Source organism: Tenrec ecaudatus, chromosome 10 (assembly GCF_050624435.1).
Source record: "Tenrec ecaudatus isolate mTenEca1 chromosome 10, mTenEca1.hap1, whole genome shotgun sequence".
In the NCBI taxonomy this organism is placed as follows: Eukaryota; Metazoa; Chordata; class Mammalia; order Afrosoricida; family Tenrecidae; genus Tenrec; species Tenrec ecaudatus.
In genome coordinates, this window is record NC_134539.1 from 63659271 (window position 1) to 63676280 (window position 17010).

General features: G+C 43.5%; 1 protein-coding gene across 1 annotated transcript in view; it reads left to right on the top strand.

The window, feature by feature from the left end:
• The window catches only part of LOC142459186 (guanine nucleotide-binding protein G(q) subunit alpha), a 365934-nt gene that overhangs the window by 273450 nt on the left and 75474 nt on the right, over positions 1–17010 (top strand). The window contains exon 3 of the mRNA XM_075560515.1: positions 1586–1740. Within this exon, the coding sequence (XP_075416630.1) occupies positions 1586–1740 (155 nt within the window). The remainder of the gene's footprint in view (positions 1–1585; positions 1741–17010) is intronic.

The following is a 17010-nucleotide window of genomic DNA, read 5'->3' on the forward strand; positions in this document are numbered from 1 at the left end:
TCCATTTTTCTATCTCGGGGGTTTGGGCCACTCTCTGGAAGTGGCTGAGTCTGGCCACCCACCCACCGGCTCTGGTTTCCACGCCCACCTTCTATGGAACCACTTTGATTGGGAGAGAAACGCCCTTTTTGATAGAGTGGTCCAGACATCGATTCGAACTATTTTAGTAAGAGGAGTAACTACGGTTCTGATAGTGTCTATTTGAACTTGATAAATAAAAGCCTCTTTGAAAGCCTAAAAAAAAAAAAAAAAAAAAAAGCTTGGGCCTTCTGAAAAGCTGCTGGGACGGCATTTTTAAAATCATTTTGTTAGGGGCTCATACAACTCTTTTTACAATCCGTACATACATCATTTGTGTCCAGCACATTCGTATTCGTACATACATTGCCATCATCATTCTCAAAACACCTGCTTTCTACTTGAACTCTTGGTATCAGCTCCTCATTTTTCCTCTCCCTCCCCATTCCCCACTCCTCCTGAACCCTTGATAATTTATAAATAATTATTATTTTATCATGTCTTACACCATCCGATGTCTTCCTCACCCAGTTCTCCGCTGGCCGTCCTCCAGGGAGGAGGTTACATGTAGACCTTGTCTTCTGTTGTCCCTTTCTCCATCACCCTCCCTCCACCTTCCCGTATCACCGCTCTCTCCACTGGGGCAGCATTTTATGTGGGATGGCACCCCCGTAAATTTGTGGCAGAACTTCAGTTTGGGAAGATGCTGATGCCCACTTGAGTTTTGTTGAAAAATTCACATTAACCCTGGCCTCAGAAACCCACCCCCCTTTTTATTTTCATGGTACAAAAGGATCGTTTAGATGTGAAGGCCTCCTAACAAGAAGCCGACAAGTGTATCATTGAGAGAACTTGTCTGCAACCATCTGTGGAGTGCGGAGAGCTGTGTGAACACCTCTTCTCTGGAATAAACTGGCACATGTATCAACTAGGTCCCTCGTAACAATATGCTTTGTCTTACCCACATGTAACGAAAATGACAAAGCCCTTTCTCATTGTCTATAAAGCTAAAGTCGATTCTCAATTCAATATTGTATATAATGAAACTATAAAAGAAGTGTGTTAGAATTTGGAATGGGAGTTTGCGTTATTATTGTTGCTTACATTAAATCATTAATTTTTTTCCTAGTAGTTTTACACCCTATTCTCAAAAACGAACTCTAGAAACTAATCCTGATTAGTTCAGAATTATGATTAGTTGTGTTTCGGCAAATATGCATGACATGTATGTGAAGTACAGGAGTATTTAAATTTTGTGTTTAATTATAATAAACTGTAGACACAAAGAAGAGAATTCATCTTCATTGTTCCCTTTAGTAATATGAATTGTTTCTGATAATCACGAAACAGCCTACTGTTTAATATAACTTGCTTATTGTTCCCATAGGAGTTGGGTACTTGGTTTTCTTACTCTAGAGGAAAAGAGGACTGGATTCTCACTTCAGCACAATACCAGAAGTGTTACTTTCTTATTAATCATTTTGAAAAGATGTTATCTGAATTGTGCAAAGCAAAGGCAATTTTGAGTGATGGCAAGAGAGTTAAATATGCCTTTTTTTTAAAACAGGCCCATGCACAATTAGTTCGAGAAGTTGATGTGGAGAAGGTGTCTGCCTTCGAGAGCCCATATGTAGATGCAATAAAGAGCTTATGGAACGATCCTGGAATCCAGGAGTGCTATGATAGACGACGAGAATATCAGTTATCCGACTCTACCAAATAGTGAGTATTCGTCCCAGCAGTCGCCTGATTCTCTGCTTTCACCTACTTCCCCCCTGGAGCTTCTCTGGGCCACCATCACCCAGAGTTCTGTGCTGTGTATCTGATTCAAACTTCAAACTAAGAAGCATTGGTAGGAAACTTGTGCTAGACTCTTAAAATCTAGACAATATGCCCAGTCAGTGGTTCCCAAAATGAGTGACACTTCCCCCTCCCGGGGCGGGGGAGAATTGGAATGGCCCAGGGAATTGGGGTGGCTATTAAAACAGATGTCTATACTATATCCTGAATTTATAGGTTCCAAATTTTTTCATGGTTGGGAGGGGCTGCTGAGTAAATTTTTTTTGCCCCTGGAAAGGGGGTGGTAGGCCAGAGAAGTTTGGGAGCGTGATGGATAAGACCAGTCAGGATAGATGTTCGTTTTCTGTTTCGGCTTCAAAAACAAACCAAAGACACTAGGAGTCTGAGCCTGTCATCCTCTCTCTCCCCTAAGTGGCAAAATTGTAATTCATGAACACATATTCCATGGTAATTGAAAAATCCTGTAATAATCGTTTGGGGTAGAAATCTCTGATCTTGTTCATGTCCCGGAAGACGCCGACACAGATTAGAAACTTCCAACGAAAATACTCCTCTGACTGTAGCGCCTGAAAGCAGCAGACTTCTCAGACCGAGGTTTCAAACACAGAGCCTCGCCGGTGTCTGGGAAGCTACGATTAGGTTGACAGATAGGTTTTCCTTTGCATGAAAATTGTATGTGAGTCTAATTACACATGCACCCCAGAATTATTTCCTGAGCTGTTCGTTAAAACTGTGTGTTCTGGGAAAGCTTTGCATGTTACAGAGATTGGGCCATTTTCTCAATTAAATCCGGATGCCTAGAGAGAAAGTAAAGATTTGGTAATTGTTGGATGAATGTAATTAGTGTAGTCAGCAATCTAGAAAACCAAGCACCTGAGAAATGGATGTTTGTCATAGTTATCCAGATTTATGCCTCCTGCGTTATGATATAAACCCAACATTCACCTCTAGTTTACATTCTGGGCAAGCAGAAGAACGGGTGAAAAATATTCAGCAGCTTTCAGCCAAGTTTATAATGATCGAAAGGCCTGGAGAACAGCAGGACTTTAGGGGGAAGCAGCCCAGAATCTACGAGCTACTAGGTGGTTTTTTTTTTCTTGTTTCTCCTCATGCCTCTTGTCCCCCACCCCACCCCCACCCCCTACAGAAAAGTTGAGGATGCTTTTATTCTGATTCCAGACGCTGGTATAAGTTAGAATTCAGGTCACCCACAGAAACATTACTGAGTCAAAATATATGTTGTATTCTTATGGTAATCTTGAATTACATAATCCAGGAATACAAATTAGGGTGCTTGTGAACACCCTGCCCCTCGTGGGCCTCTAAAATACACGTTTCCCTACCATTTCTTTGCTTTTCCCTCCTTCCATACCTTCACATTGCTCTCTATTCTTAGCCTTTCTCTTCTGCTGCTCTGCCTGCGTTCCTTTATCTTGTACTTCCCTTCTCCCTCGTTCTCCTCCTCCCTTTCCTTGCCTCCCTCCTAAGTGCCTAAGACCGAAGTTTCTGGGGGCACCGAGATGAAAAGATACACCCGTCTCTTGTCCGTTCCAAACTCTGTCCCCTCAACCTTTGACCAGCTGGCTGGCCTTCTCCTGCCCCTCTGTCCTGTTTCCTCCTCTGTTTCAGTTTTCCCCGACTTCCCCACGTTGCCGGTGTCAGTCGTGCATCATTCCTTGTTGCTGTGAATTCTGTTTTCTCCCGTGGGCCTGCCACCTTCATCTTTAGTCCTCTCACTTGGCTGCCACGAGCTCTGCCCTGATCCTTGCGAATAACTCAACTCCTCCACCTCATCATTCTTTCACTTCTGTACTCCTGCTCTATCCTTAAACTGCCTCCTCCCCTTCCAGTGTTCCCAGGCCGGGCGGCGCTGTCAGGCAAGCATTGGACTTCTGTCCACCTGGTCAGTGATTTGGACCTGTCAGCTGCTCTGCACGAGAAATATAGGGCTGTCTGCCCCATACAGATTCACGGTCTCAGAAACCTACTGAGGGGCGCCGTGCGTCGGAATGGATTCAATGCAGGGCGTTGGGTTTGGTGTGAGTTTATACGTGTTCAAAGAGGTCTTGCTGATGTGGAATCAGAGCATCACTGTCTAATAACTATGCCATACCGGAGTCAAGCCTCCACCTTAGGTTCCCGTCTTGCCTTCTGCTCTTGGGAGAGGCCCTCAGAGAGATTTCTGTTTACACAGAACACACCTGTCTCGCCTCCTGCGGTTGCTTTCCTGAAATCGGCTCTATCCCTGGTGACAGTCCCTCAGTTGGTGGGTTTCCAAACAGACAGATGCTCATTTTTAATGTAGTCATTCATTGGTATGGAAATTGCATGCTGCCATTTCTGCTTGCTTTAGGGCAAAGTGCTGAACAAGATGGTTTCCCCAGATAAGACTCCCAACTTAGTCTGTTGTGCAGGCCGAGTCCCCCAGAGAAGCACGTCTACTCTTTGAACACATCTCTTACAGCGGAGCCAGGCCAGGAGACAGGACACCTGAGAGAGGCGCCTTTGATGCTGCTTCCTTCACGTAGCAAGGGTGGATACGTGGGTGTAACCTAGAGTTAAAGAAAAAATCGATCATTCTTCTCGAATCCTATGTTTATACTGAAGTAATAAATTATTTATGAGCATGACTTCTGCCCCTGGATATTTCTATATGCATGCCTTTAAAAGACTGAACATGTTCCTACATGGTAAATAATGCGACACCTAAATGAGTAATCAGGACTTTTTATCCTGTTATGTCTAGTTCCTCCAGATGCCTCAAGATGTCCTACAGAGATGGCCGAATTTAGGGCCACGCATTGCCTCTGGTTGACATATCCTTTAAGGCTCTAGTAAACCATTTGATATTACACCAGTCTGCCGAAGAAGTCAGCATGGTTTTCCTGGAAATGTTTCAGTCTCTGGATTTCCCAGGTTGCTTCCAAAAACCCAAACCAAACTCACTGCCGTAACCAGAAGACCAACTCATCGCAATGCTATTGGGCAGGGTAGAACTGCCCTTGTAGGTTTCTGTGACCATAATTCTATGGGAGCAGTTTTCCTCTTTCTCCCAGGTTGCTTCCCCTGTGGTATAATTTAACTTGACCCTGAGGGTGTAGTGGGTTACACATTGGGCTGCCAACTGTCAGGTCAGTGCTTTGAGCCCTCCAGCCATTCCTTGGGGGAAAGATGATGTTCCCTGTCCCTAGGGAACCCTCCTCTGCCCGAGGGTTGCTGAGTCTGAATCCGCTCGGTGGCAATGGGTTTTATTTTGGCTTTTACTTCTGTCTCTTGCATTCACAAACTGAAAGTTAGACCGAAAGACCTGAGTTAGGTTCAGGCAAAGCGTTGTGACCTCCGTGCATTGTAGATGATGTTGTGGATTTAAGTCAAATCCAGAAACACCAGGCGCATTAGCTACACATCCCCTCAATTGAAGTTACAATTCACCAGAGTACTAGGGCAATAGCATACGCTATGATTAAGGTATATTCAGGAGCTTTACAAAGCTTTTGGAAAGAATGGAATTGGAAGCTAATGGAATCTTTCCATAAGCTTTTGGGAGTGCCTCGTATTTTCTTCTTGCTACCACAAACGTCTCGCTGGTTTCCTTTGTAACCGTATGGTTTCTAGTTCCCCACTAAGTCCTCACCTACTTTTCATTCTTGGCCCGAATTACCAAGTAGGATTTACAAAATAATGATTTCCTACTTTATTCAATGGCCTACATTAATTAACTAGCATTTTTTTTTACGAGTCCCTGGCAATGATTGCAAATAGTTCGCGTGCTTGGCTGCTACCCAAAAAGTCAGAGTTTGAGGTCGCAGCTCTTACTAGAAAGGTATAGATGTGCATCTTTTTGTGCCAGGAATTTATGACAAGGATGAAATAGGAGATGAACATATATCATCCAAGCCAGTACATTTGGTGAAATAAAACATTGCTAGTATTAATTACGCTCTAATAGGCTGCATAATAGGGTTCTCACCCAGTCATTGGGTCACGGCGCTGCTAACCAAAAGGTCAGCAATCTGAAACCACCAGTTGCTCCTCTGGAGAAATGGATGCTTCCCACTCCTGAAAAGAGTTATAGTCTCCGAAATCCACAGGGGCAACTCTAATTCTCCCCTGCTCTATAGGGCCAATTCTACCTCTAATTCTACCCTGCTCTATAGGGGTAACTCTATCTATAATTCTGCCCTGCTCTCTAGGGAAATCCACAGGGGCAACTCTAATTTTCCCCTGCTCTATAGGGGTAATCCAACCTCTAATTCTACCCTGTTCTACAGGGAAATCCACAGGGGCAACTCTAATTCTCCCCTGCTCTGTAGGGCCAATTCTACCTATAATTCTACTCTGCTCTATAGGGGTGGATAGGAATCATAATGAACTCAATGGTAGTGAGTTTGTTTTTTTTGGAGTTAGGTAAGAGGGTGTTAGTGGAAACCTATATTATTCACTCAATCTTAGTTACCTACTGCTGCAGTAACAGACATACTACAAGTGTTCAACAGATCGAAATCTATTTTTTCATAGTTGATGAAGCTAGAAGTCTGAATTTCAGGGTGTTGGCTCTATGGAAAAAGCTTTCTCCCTGGCATTGGAAACAGGTCCATGTCTCTGTGTTTCTGCTCCTGGGAGATCTTGTGCTTTCCATTTCTTCCTCAAAAATGCTTGTTGACTATTTTTTGTGTCTTTAAGGAATCTGTTTTAAGATCTGCTCTAATGCTGATCCTGCTTCATTAGTATAAAAAGACACCCCGGTCCAATGGTGATAATAGGGTTTAGGATTCACTTCACATATTTATGGGGAACACTATTAAATCCTTAACAAGGCGCTGTGTTTCTGACGTCTTGCAGGGATGTTTTAGCACTCTTTATAGATCAGCAATTAAACAGCTGCTTCCCTGGCCTACCCTTAATCCCGCTGTGTCCAGAGGGGTTAAAAAATAACTATTCTTCTGGCATTTTTCCTTTTCTTTAGCTTTCTCAGAAGTGGGAGTGTTGGGAGCCAGGGAAACCCTCCCTGCACAGAGAAATGGTCCAAATGTCTTGGCTCCATTCCTTGTCACTGAGCTTCCCATGTTTCTCCCGGATGATCCCGTGAAGTCCAGAGATACCAACGATGAGGATGTTATTGTTATTGTTGGTCTGTTCCCACTAAGTGTGACCCTCCATGTACAATAGAAGGGAACCCCACGTGGTCCTGCACCATCCTCACAATTGTCTTGCTTGAGTCTGTGGTGGCAGCCGCTTGGTCAGCACATCTTACTGAGGGTCGTCTTCCTTTTTTCAGTGCCCCTCGGCTTTTCCAAGAATGATGCCCTTTCCCAGGGAATTGTCTCTCCTGATAAGATGTCCAAAGTTGTGAGACAAAAATCATTTGAAGGAGCATTCTGGCTGTGTTTCTCTCAAGACAGATTTATTTGTTCTTCTGACAGTCTATGGTACTTTGAGTATCCTCCCCCAACACTGGATGCTTCCATTCCGGGGTCTTTTTTGGCCTATATAGTGAGCATCACCAGCTCCCACATAGAACACATGTTCACAGAACAATTCAAAGTTATTTCTTTCTCTCTATCGGTAGTAGCTTTTACTCCTTTTCTTTTCTGCCTTTTTCGTGCCTGGGTGTGTGTGCGGTATTTTATCTTGCGTCCTTTCAACACATGAGACTCCTTGTAGGGTTTGTCTTTTTAATTAAAAAACTTTTTTTTTAACACATTACTTTAGAGCCAGTGGCTAGCTGGTCTGTAAGCATAGAGCATCGCGGCCTGCCATGCACATCTCCCTAGAGGCTGAGGATAGCTGAGGTCCTCGCCCATTCACTGCTGATTGTGTGATTCCGTGTAGGCTACTTGACAGGGGTTCCGTGAACAGAGGTGAACCATCATCTCTTCTGTCTGGTCAACCCCTATTCATCCTTCTAGATTCAATTGAAGAGTCTTGCTCTCTGCAAGCCTGACTGCCATGTGTCGTCTGCCTCAGTGCCTTATCAATATATCTTTATGTATTTTTGTCTATTGTTACCTATTTATGCATTTTAATCTATTGATATGTATTTACTATTTTATCTAATAATGCTTCACTCCCAGAGCAGCCAGTAAACTATCATAAGAGAGGTTTGTAGTAAATCTTTGATCAGTTTTCCCTCTACCCTCAGTGTCTAGAAGTGGCCTTGGCAAATGATTGCTCCATGAAGGGACAGAAAGGTGACCTTCACTATTTCAGTGCTGGTGCCAGCTCTCCTTTACCGTTATTAGATGCGTTCTGAAGCTTCAGGCCTTTGACTCTTGTTTTCCTACTGTCATTGAAGGGCCAGTGCCTGACCCAGGCCATGGTATTTTTATTTGCTTCGTGGGCATGGGAAAGCTGGCCAAGTAATAAAGAAGACCAGAGAAGAAGTGATTCATTTGAATTATTGTGTTGGTGAAAAATATTGAATAGACCGCGAACAATCAGAAGATTGAATAGATCTATGTGTCTTAGAAGTAATACAGCCAGGATATTCCTTATCAACAAGGATGCCGGGAATTTATCTCGCATACTTTGTGCATCTTATCAGGAGATTATAGTCCCTGGAGAAAGGCTTCATGCTTGGTAAACTAGAGAGTCATCAGGAAGGTTGCCATGAGTTGGAACTAGCCCAAAGACACCTAAACAACAACAGGAACTGGAAAATAAAAGTAGCAGCTACTTCCTGAATATTTATATTCAGATTTTGTGGTTATTCATTTACATTTGATTTAATCCTGCAAGCCAACTAAATAAGCAGCTAGCTCCTCAACAGAAAAAGAAACCAGGTGTCAATCCATTTGAGTAACTTATCCAGGATCACACAATTATTAAGTGATAGCAATTATTAAGTGATATTGTTGAATTCCAATTTACAGACCCAGAGCCCAGGCTTCTGACCACTGTGGACTATAATCTGTTAGAACAGTGGTTCCCCACCTTCCTCAGGCCACGACCCTTTCTTACAGTTCCTCATGTTGTGGTGATCCCCCTGACCACAAACTTATTTTTGTTGCTACTTCATCACGATCATTTTGCTACTGCTATGAATTGGGTGACCCCTGTAAAAGGGTTGTTTGCCCCCCAAAGGGGTCGCGACCCACAGGTTGAGAACCGCTGTGTTAGAGGATGGATGGGTGCATGGGAAGGTAGCCGGGAAGAGGAGAAGGAAGGAGGGAGAGTAGAAAAGGAAATAAATATATGACAGTTGCTAGAGAAATAATGATAGAACAGTAGTTGGATCAATCTATAAGATTAGATGTTTCAGAAATCATTTGCCATGAAAGCCACAAATTACATGTCATTCTTTGTTAGCATTGCCTACCAGTGTTTTCCTAGTTACATGCTCAAGGGAGAGACTTACATAGGATTTATTGGAAAGCAAACCCAGTTAGTCATTGGTTCTCATCCTGAAAACTTAACCAATGAGAGCTAGCTAACCTTCTATTATTCAGACTGTATTCTAAATCATAGAAAATTCAGAAACTTCATGTTAGTCTATAGTCTTTTGTATGCTCCTCTCTCAGTATAATTTTTATTTGGTGTCAAAGGAAAACCGGTGAAGTCACTGAGAACTGAGCCGAGCATCTCTTTTTTCTGCTTTAATAAACCAGTGAGGATTATACCGAACTATCAGATAGCTCACAGAACAGGCAGCAACATAGAAACAAGAAACTGGGAATCTTCAAAAGTGGGATAAGCAGTTTAGGATAAACTTGCAGTTGGCTTTAATATGATGCATTCTTCCAGTTCTGTTTCATGAAGAGGGGAGATAAACCCAAAGACAGTTTAAGATGCTGGAAAGTTCTGCATGTTCCTTTCTTGACTTATTGTTATTGATAAAACAGCTAGGGGGCTCTGAATATGGCTCAAGAGCACAGTAAACAGATGGCTGTAGGTTTTCTCTGGGGTTCACCACCTATTTTAATACACTGAGATATCAGGTCAAATGAGTTCACTGCCTACAGTCCCAGCAGCTCCCTGACATTAGCCAGAGAATACAAATCTCAATCACACTGGCATATAGTGAGAAAACAACGCTCACTGCAGGCTTTCTGTCAGACAGGACTTCTCTGTCTGGGGTTTCTGTAAGAGAGCAAATCGTCTATAAGCTCACTTTACTAAAGTCACCTCCAGGGTGTTTGGTAGATTAGAAATCCTCTTGAAATTTCCACGTGAGCCACAGCCCCGTGAGTCCCAAGTACATGCATAAATTAAGTTCACTTCTGACCTCCTGTATCTATATATATATATTAATTAAAAAATCCTTTCAGTGGAGGCTCTTACAGCTCTTATAACAATCCATACATCAGTTGTGTCAAGCATATTTGTACATATGCTGCCATCATTCTTTTCTAGACATTTACTTTCGATTGAGCCCTTGGTATCAGATCTTTTTTTCCCTCCTATCCCCCACCCCTCTTGACCCCCTTGATAAATTATAAATGATTATTATTTTTATATCTTACACTGGTTGCTATCTCCCTTCCCCATATTTTCTCTTGTTCATCCCCCTGGAGGGGTGTGTGTGTGGTTATGTATCTATCATTGGGATCGGTTCTCCCTGCCTCCCCTCATCTCCCCACCATCTTCCACCCTTCTGGTATCACTACTCCCATTCCTGGACCTTTTTTTTTTTTTAGTTCTAATCCTGTACCTATTTTTAATGGGATTGTTTAGTTTCTTGGGTGGAAAACACCTCAGTTCTTGGCTTCACACAAGAAAGAATCCACGCAGAAGCCTGATTCAGGATCCAAGTGGGTTTTTAGAAAGGATGGAAGTTTCAGGTTTTACAGTCACTGAACACGGGCACCCTCACAGGACTGCACTGTCACACGTGGTGGAAAGAGAGAGAGAGAGAGAGAGAGAGAGAGAGAGAGAGAGAGAGAGAGAGAGAGAGAGAGAGAGAGACCTGTGGCAAGGCGGAGCAGAAGGCAGAGAAGCAGCAGCAGGAGGCATGGTTGATGGTACTGGTTGACTCTATTGGCTGAATTAAGCCCACCTGGCCTACCTGGCTCCGTGGCCTGAATTTGGAGCATGCCCAGTAGACACCCTTGGTCTCTGTTTCTAGCTACCTAACACAGTGGTTCACAACCTGTGGGTCGCAACGCCTTTAGGGGTCGAACAACCCTTTCACGGGGGTCGCCCGATTCATAATAGTAGCAAAAGGACAGCGATGAAGTAGCAACGAAAATAGTTTCATGGGGGCCACCACCACATGAGGCACTGTATGAAAGGGCCGTGGCATGAGGAAGATGAGAAGCGCTGCCCTAACAGAATCAGATTATGGCCACACACACAGGTGCGTCCATGATGCGCCATGTTAAAGTTGACTGCAGATAGGCCTTCAAAAGTAGGTTAGCACATCTGCCTGATGGAGGGCCAATTCCTTCTTGAAGAAGTCCATTGTTAAATAAGAAGCTGTTGAGTCAAATACTTGACCCCCAGGGAGTGTTGGGTTAGACTTGATTTTGCTCTTGATCTAATGATTTTTTTAAGGCGAAGCTTCTCCGGAGCTTTTAGAGGCAGATGAGGCCATTGTGTGGTGAGAAGTTGGGTCGAGGGTCAGTAGCAGTAGGTCTTACTCCTTCTGATAGTATTCCCTCTGGAAATTAGATCAAGTGGCCCCACTCTCATGAGGCACAGCAGTGTGGTGGGCTTCCTTTATTGGAGACACTGTCCTCCTGTGCAGCCAAGTGAAAGCCTGCCACCCTCAGCTTTACCTGGGAACGCAATGGATGTGGAAATTATGCTCCGCAGTAAGAAATCATCATCTGAGCTCAGAAAGGGGCAGTGCTCTGGAAGGCATTTGCTCTTTTTCAGGGTGGCAATAATAGTGTGGGGTGGCTTCCCTGCCACACACTGTGCGACTTACTCGCTTTGTTCTGTTATTTAATGGGCCACACCTTCCAGTGCAAGAGTAAAACAAACAAGCAAATGACAACAAAAGGCCGGTCTTTACCTTGCCGGGTGAACTCAAGCCTTAGTATTCCCTCTTCATCACAGTGGCGCTTTTAGAGATGAAAAGATAAAGGTTTGCTGTGTCTTCACATCGCCGCCTTTATCACCATCATGGGGCAGTAGCAGAGATCGGGCTGCCCTTGGCGTCTACTTGCCCATTCATTTATTCTTTCCAAAAGGCACTGTGGGCCTGGTCACCTGCTTTAGCCCCTTGCCAGGGTGCTGCTTGCCCCATTTGGGCAGGACATTTGTACCTCCGGTCGCTTGACCTCTTCCTTGCAGTCCGTCCTGCTGTTTTCAATGGTAGGAATGACGCTATGGCCGGCTAAAACCAGAGGTGCACTGTGGAGCAGGCACCGGCAAACCCGGGCCAAATCTGGTGTGGTGAAGTTTTACTGAAACACGGCTCTACCCATGCCATTGGTTTCTATATTGTCTCTCGTTGCTTTTATGCCTAAATGGCAAAGTTGAATAGTTGTATTCAACACAGAACCTCAGTTATTTGCAATCTGCCTCGTTATGGGGAGTTCACTGAGCCACCCTCTAGATTAAAGAAGAAGACCTGTTGAAAGGCAGCTGATTAGCAGCTGGGCTGTATAGTGCCGAGAGAACAGTGGCCTGCATTTCTTCCACAGTCCTCAGATATCACTTGCACAACCACGCTATGGCTAAGGCACGAGCAGCCCAGAGCTCCAGACCGTAGCCTCCAGCAGCATCGCTAACACCAGACATGCCAATGCTCAAATGGTGTAGAGATGGTTAGCTAAGTGAAATGAGTGGATTGGCCACTGAGAGTAAGGATTATGCTTCATACTTTCGGGCTATTGTCCCCATGTAAAACCTGGTGCTGCAGCTAAGGAAAGTGATGGAAATTAAAACCAGTTGAACTAAATTTAGGAGTAAGCAACTTTCATAAGGAGTTCCTTACTAATAACCACCACACCCTCTGTTCACAGGTGAGCCATATAACCCTGCTGTCTTCATGTACCCCTGCAGGTCATTTGCTTGAAGTAACGAATCTAATTCAGATGTGTTAAGTAAGCATAACCATATCTCCCAGACCTTTCTGTTCTTGGGTGAACTGCATACCAAGATACGGAACTATGATAATAGAAAACCCACTCAAATCAACCTTTTTCATGACTGACTTAGTCACAAACACTGGAATATCTCTTGTCATCTCCATCATGTCTGCATTCCAGTGTAATTATTTATGGCAGGCTTATCTATGCATCGACACACATACACACATACATTCTCCACTCCTCATTTGCCAGCATGATTAGTTTCCAAAGACCAGGTCATTTCGCAAAGGGTGGTATTATGTAAAAAGGGAGGCTGACCACATCAGATCACAAAATGGATCATTACATAATGTCCAAACCTCGAAGACGCACTGCCCAATACAGTTAACGTTCTAACCTTAAAATGTCCCAGGCAGCGTCACTTTTACCTAACATGCTGGCATTGGTTAACGCCAGACATACATTGTTAGTGCACAAAATAGTCAATTATTGTTTTAAATGTGAATTACTGGACAAGGTATTTAATATATGGGGACTAAACAATAACACACACACACACAAACCACTGCCATGAAGTCAATTCCGACTCTCCTTGACTCTCAATAGGTTTTCCAAGACTGCAATTCTCCACAGGAGCCGACAGCCTTATCCTCCTCTGCCGGAGGAGTTGGAGAGTTTGAATTGCAGATCTTGTGGTTAGCAATCCATCGAATACCCAGCAGCACCTCCTGGGACTCTCTAGATGAGAAGTAAAAACTAAAAAATTTTTAAAATGTACATCACTGCCATCGAGTTGATTCCCACTCAAAGAGTATATCTGTGTATAAAGGGTTTTTTTTTTTAAAGAAATGTTCGTGGAGCAATTCCATCATCTTCTAATTCTATTTTTCCATGAACATTTTGAAGCACACTCGTGTGTGTGTGTGTGTGTGTGTGTGTGTGTGTGTGTGTGTGTAGAGAGAGAGAGATTGATTTACTTCAAGGCATTGACACATGTGATTATGGGGAATGGCAGTTCCCTGGTGATCGATCAGTGGGCTAGATGAAGACTTCCTGCAGGCTTATATAGCAAAATCCATAGACCAGGAAGAAGAGAATGAGAGAATTCTGGTCAATGTCCGTCTCTGGAAGCAGAAAGCACCTTATTTTGCTTCTAATACCCTAAACTGATTGATGGTGTCCCATGCGCTTTCCGGAGGATGCCCTGCTTTTGTATGGTCTTGGAAGCCACAGGGGCAGGTCTGTTCTGCCTTACAGAGTTGTTATGAGTCAGAATTGACTCGATGGCAATGAGTTGGTTGGGCTAACCTCCTTATAGCCATATCTAGACTAGTGCTTGGTCAAACACCTGGTCAGTGTAGCCTAGCCAATTTGACACGTAAAATTAACTGTACAAAATGCCAAAAATGAAACCAGTTACCATTCCACTGGTTCTGACCTATGTATGTTAGAATAGAACTGTGTTTCCAGTGGCTGGATTTTTGGAAATGAGTCATCAAACTTTTCTTTCTAGATACCTCTGAGCGACTCAGAGGGCCAGCTATTTGGTTAGCAGCCAAGTGTTTACCCATTTGTGGAATCAATCTATTCTCTATGTGTGTAAATTAACTGAATGAAACATGGCCATTACATTTCAAGACAAGCAGACTGGAATAAAGCCTAGTCTTCAGATGTTTCTTGGTATATTTTAGAAGTATAAAAATGGTATTAAAATAAGTTAACTGTTTGGAAAATTATATAAATGATGAACCAAATTAGCAGAGCTAATGAGCAGATAGAAAAGAATCCTCCTTTCTTCTCTCTCTCCCTCTCCCTCTCGTTTTGTTTTTCATTATGAGTACTATGTATTGGAGCAACAGACTTGAGAATTGATGGCTGGGACCCCAAGCCTGGCTCTGGCATGTGTGTGACACTGGTTGCTGGCCTCTTTCTACTATCAGAACAACAATCCCTTTCTAAGATTCATGTTCCTGAGACTTTACTCGATGCAGTGATACGATGGTTTTGCTTTTTGATTTTCCCCAAGATATTTAGTTTTAAATGTATGGCTTGGACAAAAGAAAATAGAAAATTAACCCTAAAGTTTCTCTCTTACCACACTCAATATTCTCCCTTGAGTCATTTTCATAAATCAGAGGATTATAAGCTATGTGCTAACCATTAGGTCTTGGTTTTAAACCTGGGGTCTTGTATTAAAAAACGAGTCAATTTTTATGAACAAAATACCTCTGATAAAAGTGCTGCACCATCCTGAACTGTAATCGCAGTTTGCCCGGGGAAAAGGGAGAGTGGGTTTTTTTGCCCACCACAAAATGAGCTCTTCTGGAGACAGACGTGTTGGGCGATGCATTTTTCCCATGCAACAAACCAGCTTGACCAGAGGACGAGCCTTAGAAAACCACTCTCCCTCGCACTGACCCACTCCCACTCACAGTGGCTCTGCAGACAGGGTAGGACCACCCCTCTGGGTTCCCAAGACTGAACATCTTTATGGGAATGGAAGCCGTATCTTTCTCCTGGAGAACAGCTAGTGGATTTTGAACTGCTGACCTTGCAGCCCAAGGTGTAACCAGGGCTCCTGTGGCCAGATGATTAGCCCCCTCAGGTCAGCAGCAGGATACGCTAGCGAGGGAGAGATGACATCGGGTCACTACCCGAAAGCGTCCCCATGCCTCTTTCATGAGAATTGCTGGTTTTCAAAGTGTAACCGTTTCTCCCACTTTTTGTTCCTTTGGATCCTAGCAGTCGTTGATCGACTTTATAAGCACAGGGCACTTCCGGTTTCTCCGGAGCTGCTTTTGACAGTGTTCTAGTGATCTCAGGCTCGCTCTAGCCTTCCACTCCCTGAAGACTGCACTTCTCACAATGAGGTCTGCTTAATTTTTTTTTTAATGAAGTGGCCTAATTTTACTAACCTTCTTTTCAATAATTAGGAATGTGAAAATCTGACTGGGATTACTTTTCTGTGCCAGAACTTCCTTTTAATATTGGGTGTGAACTACAAATTTGTTATCAGTTCAGCTACTCTGTAAGAAGCCCCTACAGAGGCATTGAAGAGCCCCCACCCCCACCCCCCACAGCACAGCACAGCAATTTGACTGCCCCCAGGTGCTATTTTTATTTATCTAATTACGGTTGGCTGGATTTACACCAAATGTCAGAGGCTTTCTTCTGTACTTGCCTCCCACACTGCTTTTCCTTTTGGATATAATTGCTGAAGGCTGTATGTCTGTAATTCTCACTGAATTCCGTAAACTCCACCCCAAGTGGGATATATTTGACAAAGTACGTCTCTTTTTATTCTGTTCCTTTCATTGAATAAGCAACAACAGAAACCAAAGCCCCGTTCAGATTTCACTTATCCTTCCGGTCCTAAGTGGCAGAGCCTTCTTTTTTTTCCAGATTTTAGAAAGATTTTCAAAAATAAAGGTCTCCTTACTTGTCAAGTTGGAGTACAATTAAATTTGAAGGTCAACCCGAAAGAATTATTGATGAGCTATTGTCAAAGCCAGGAACAACAGGTATGTATCTCTTTTAAAAGCACATGAGACATCCTGGCCCATCAAGCTCCAAGGACGGTATTCCTGCTCAGAGCAGACAATGCACAGAGAGGACCATAGGACCAGCCCCACCATGAGACACAATGTCCCTCACTGACCCATACTGCTACGGGGACAACACTGCAGACACGGTGTGGAACTGTGCCCAATCTGACCCATCACACTGGGGTGAAACACTGAGGGCATGCAGGGGAGCAGCAGGGGAGCAAAGTGATGGAATCCCTGGGGAATACCAAAAATAGACTTTGGAGACAGAGTGTGGCACCCCATCAGACTCGACTGGAAAACACCCATAAAGGAAAATAAATAGACCATAAACTATTTATAGGCTTTTCCAATTTTGTCAGTGGCTTTTTGCTGTTGTCCTTTTTTCTTTTGTTGTTGTTGTTATTGTTTTTTTGGTTTTGATTTCCTTTGTTTTATTTGGCTTTGCCTGTTTTTTGAATTTATTAATTTCTCTGCATGTCTACCTAGATAAGATAGGCGGGAGAAACAATTTATCTAGATAAGATAGGTAGAGACGAAAACAATGGGACTGATGGTTCCGGAGAGGCATGGAAGAAAAGGAGGTGGGAGAAAGGAAGGGTTGGATAACCAATCCAGGGACAAGGCAACAACAAGTGAACTAAAGTCAATGGAGAGAAGGATGTAGG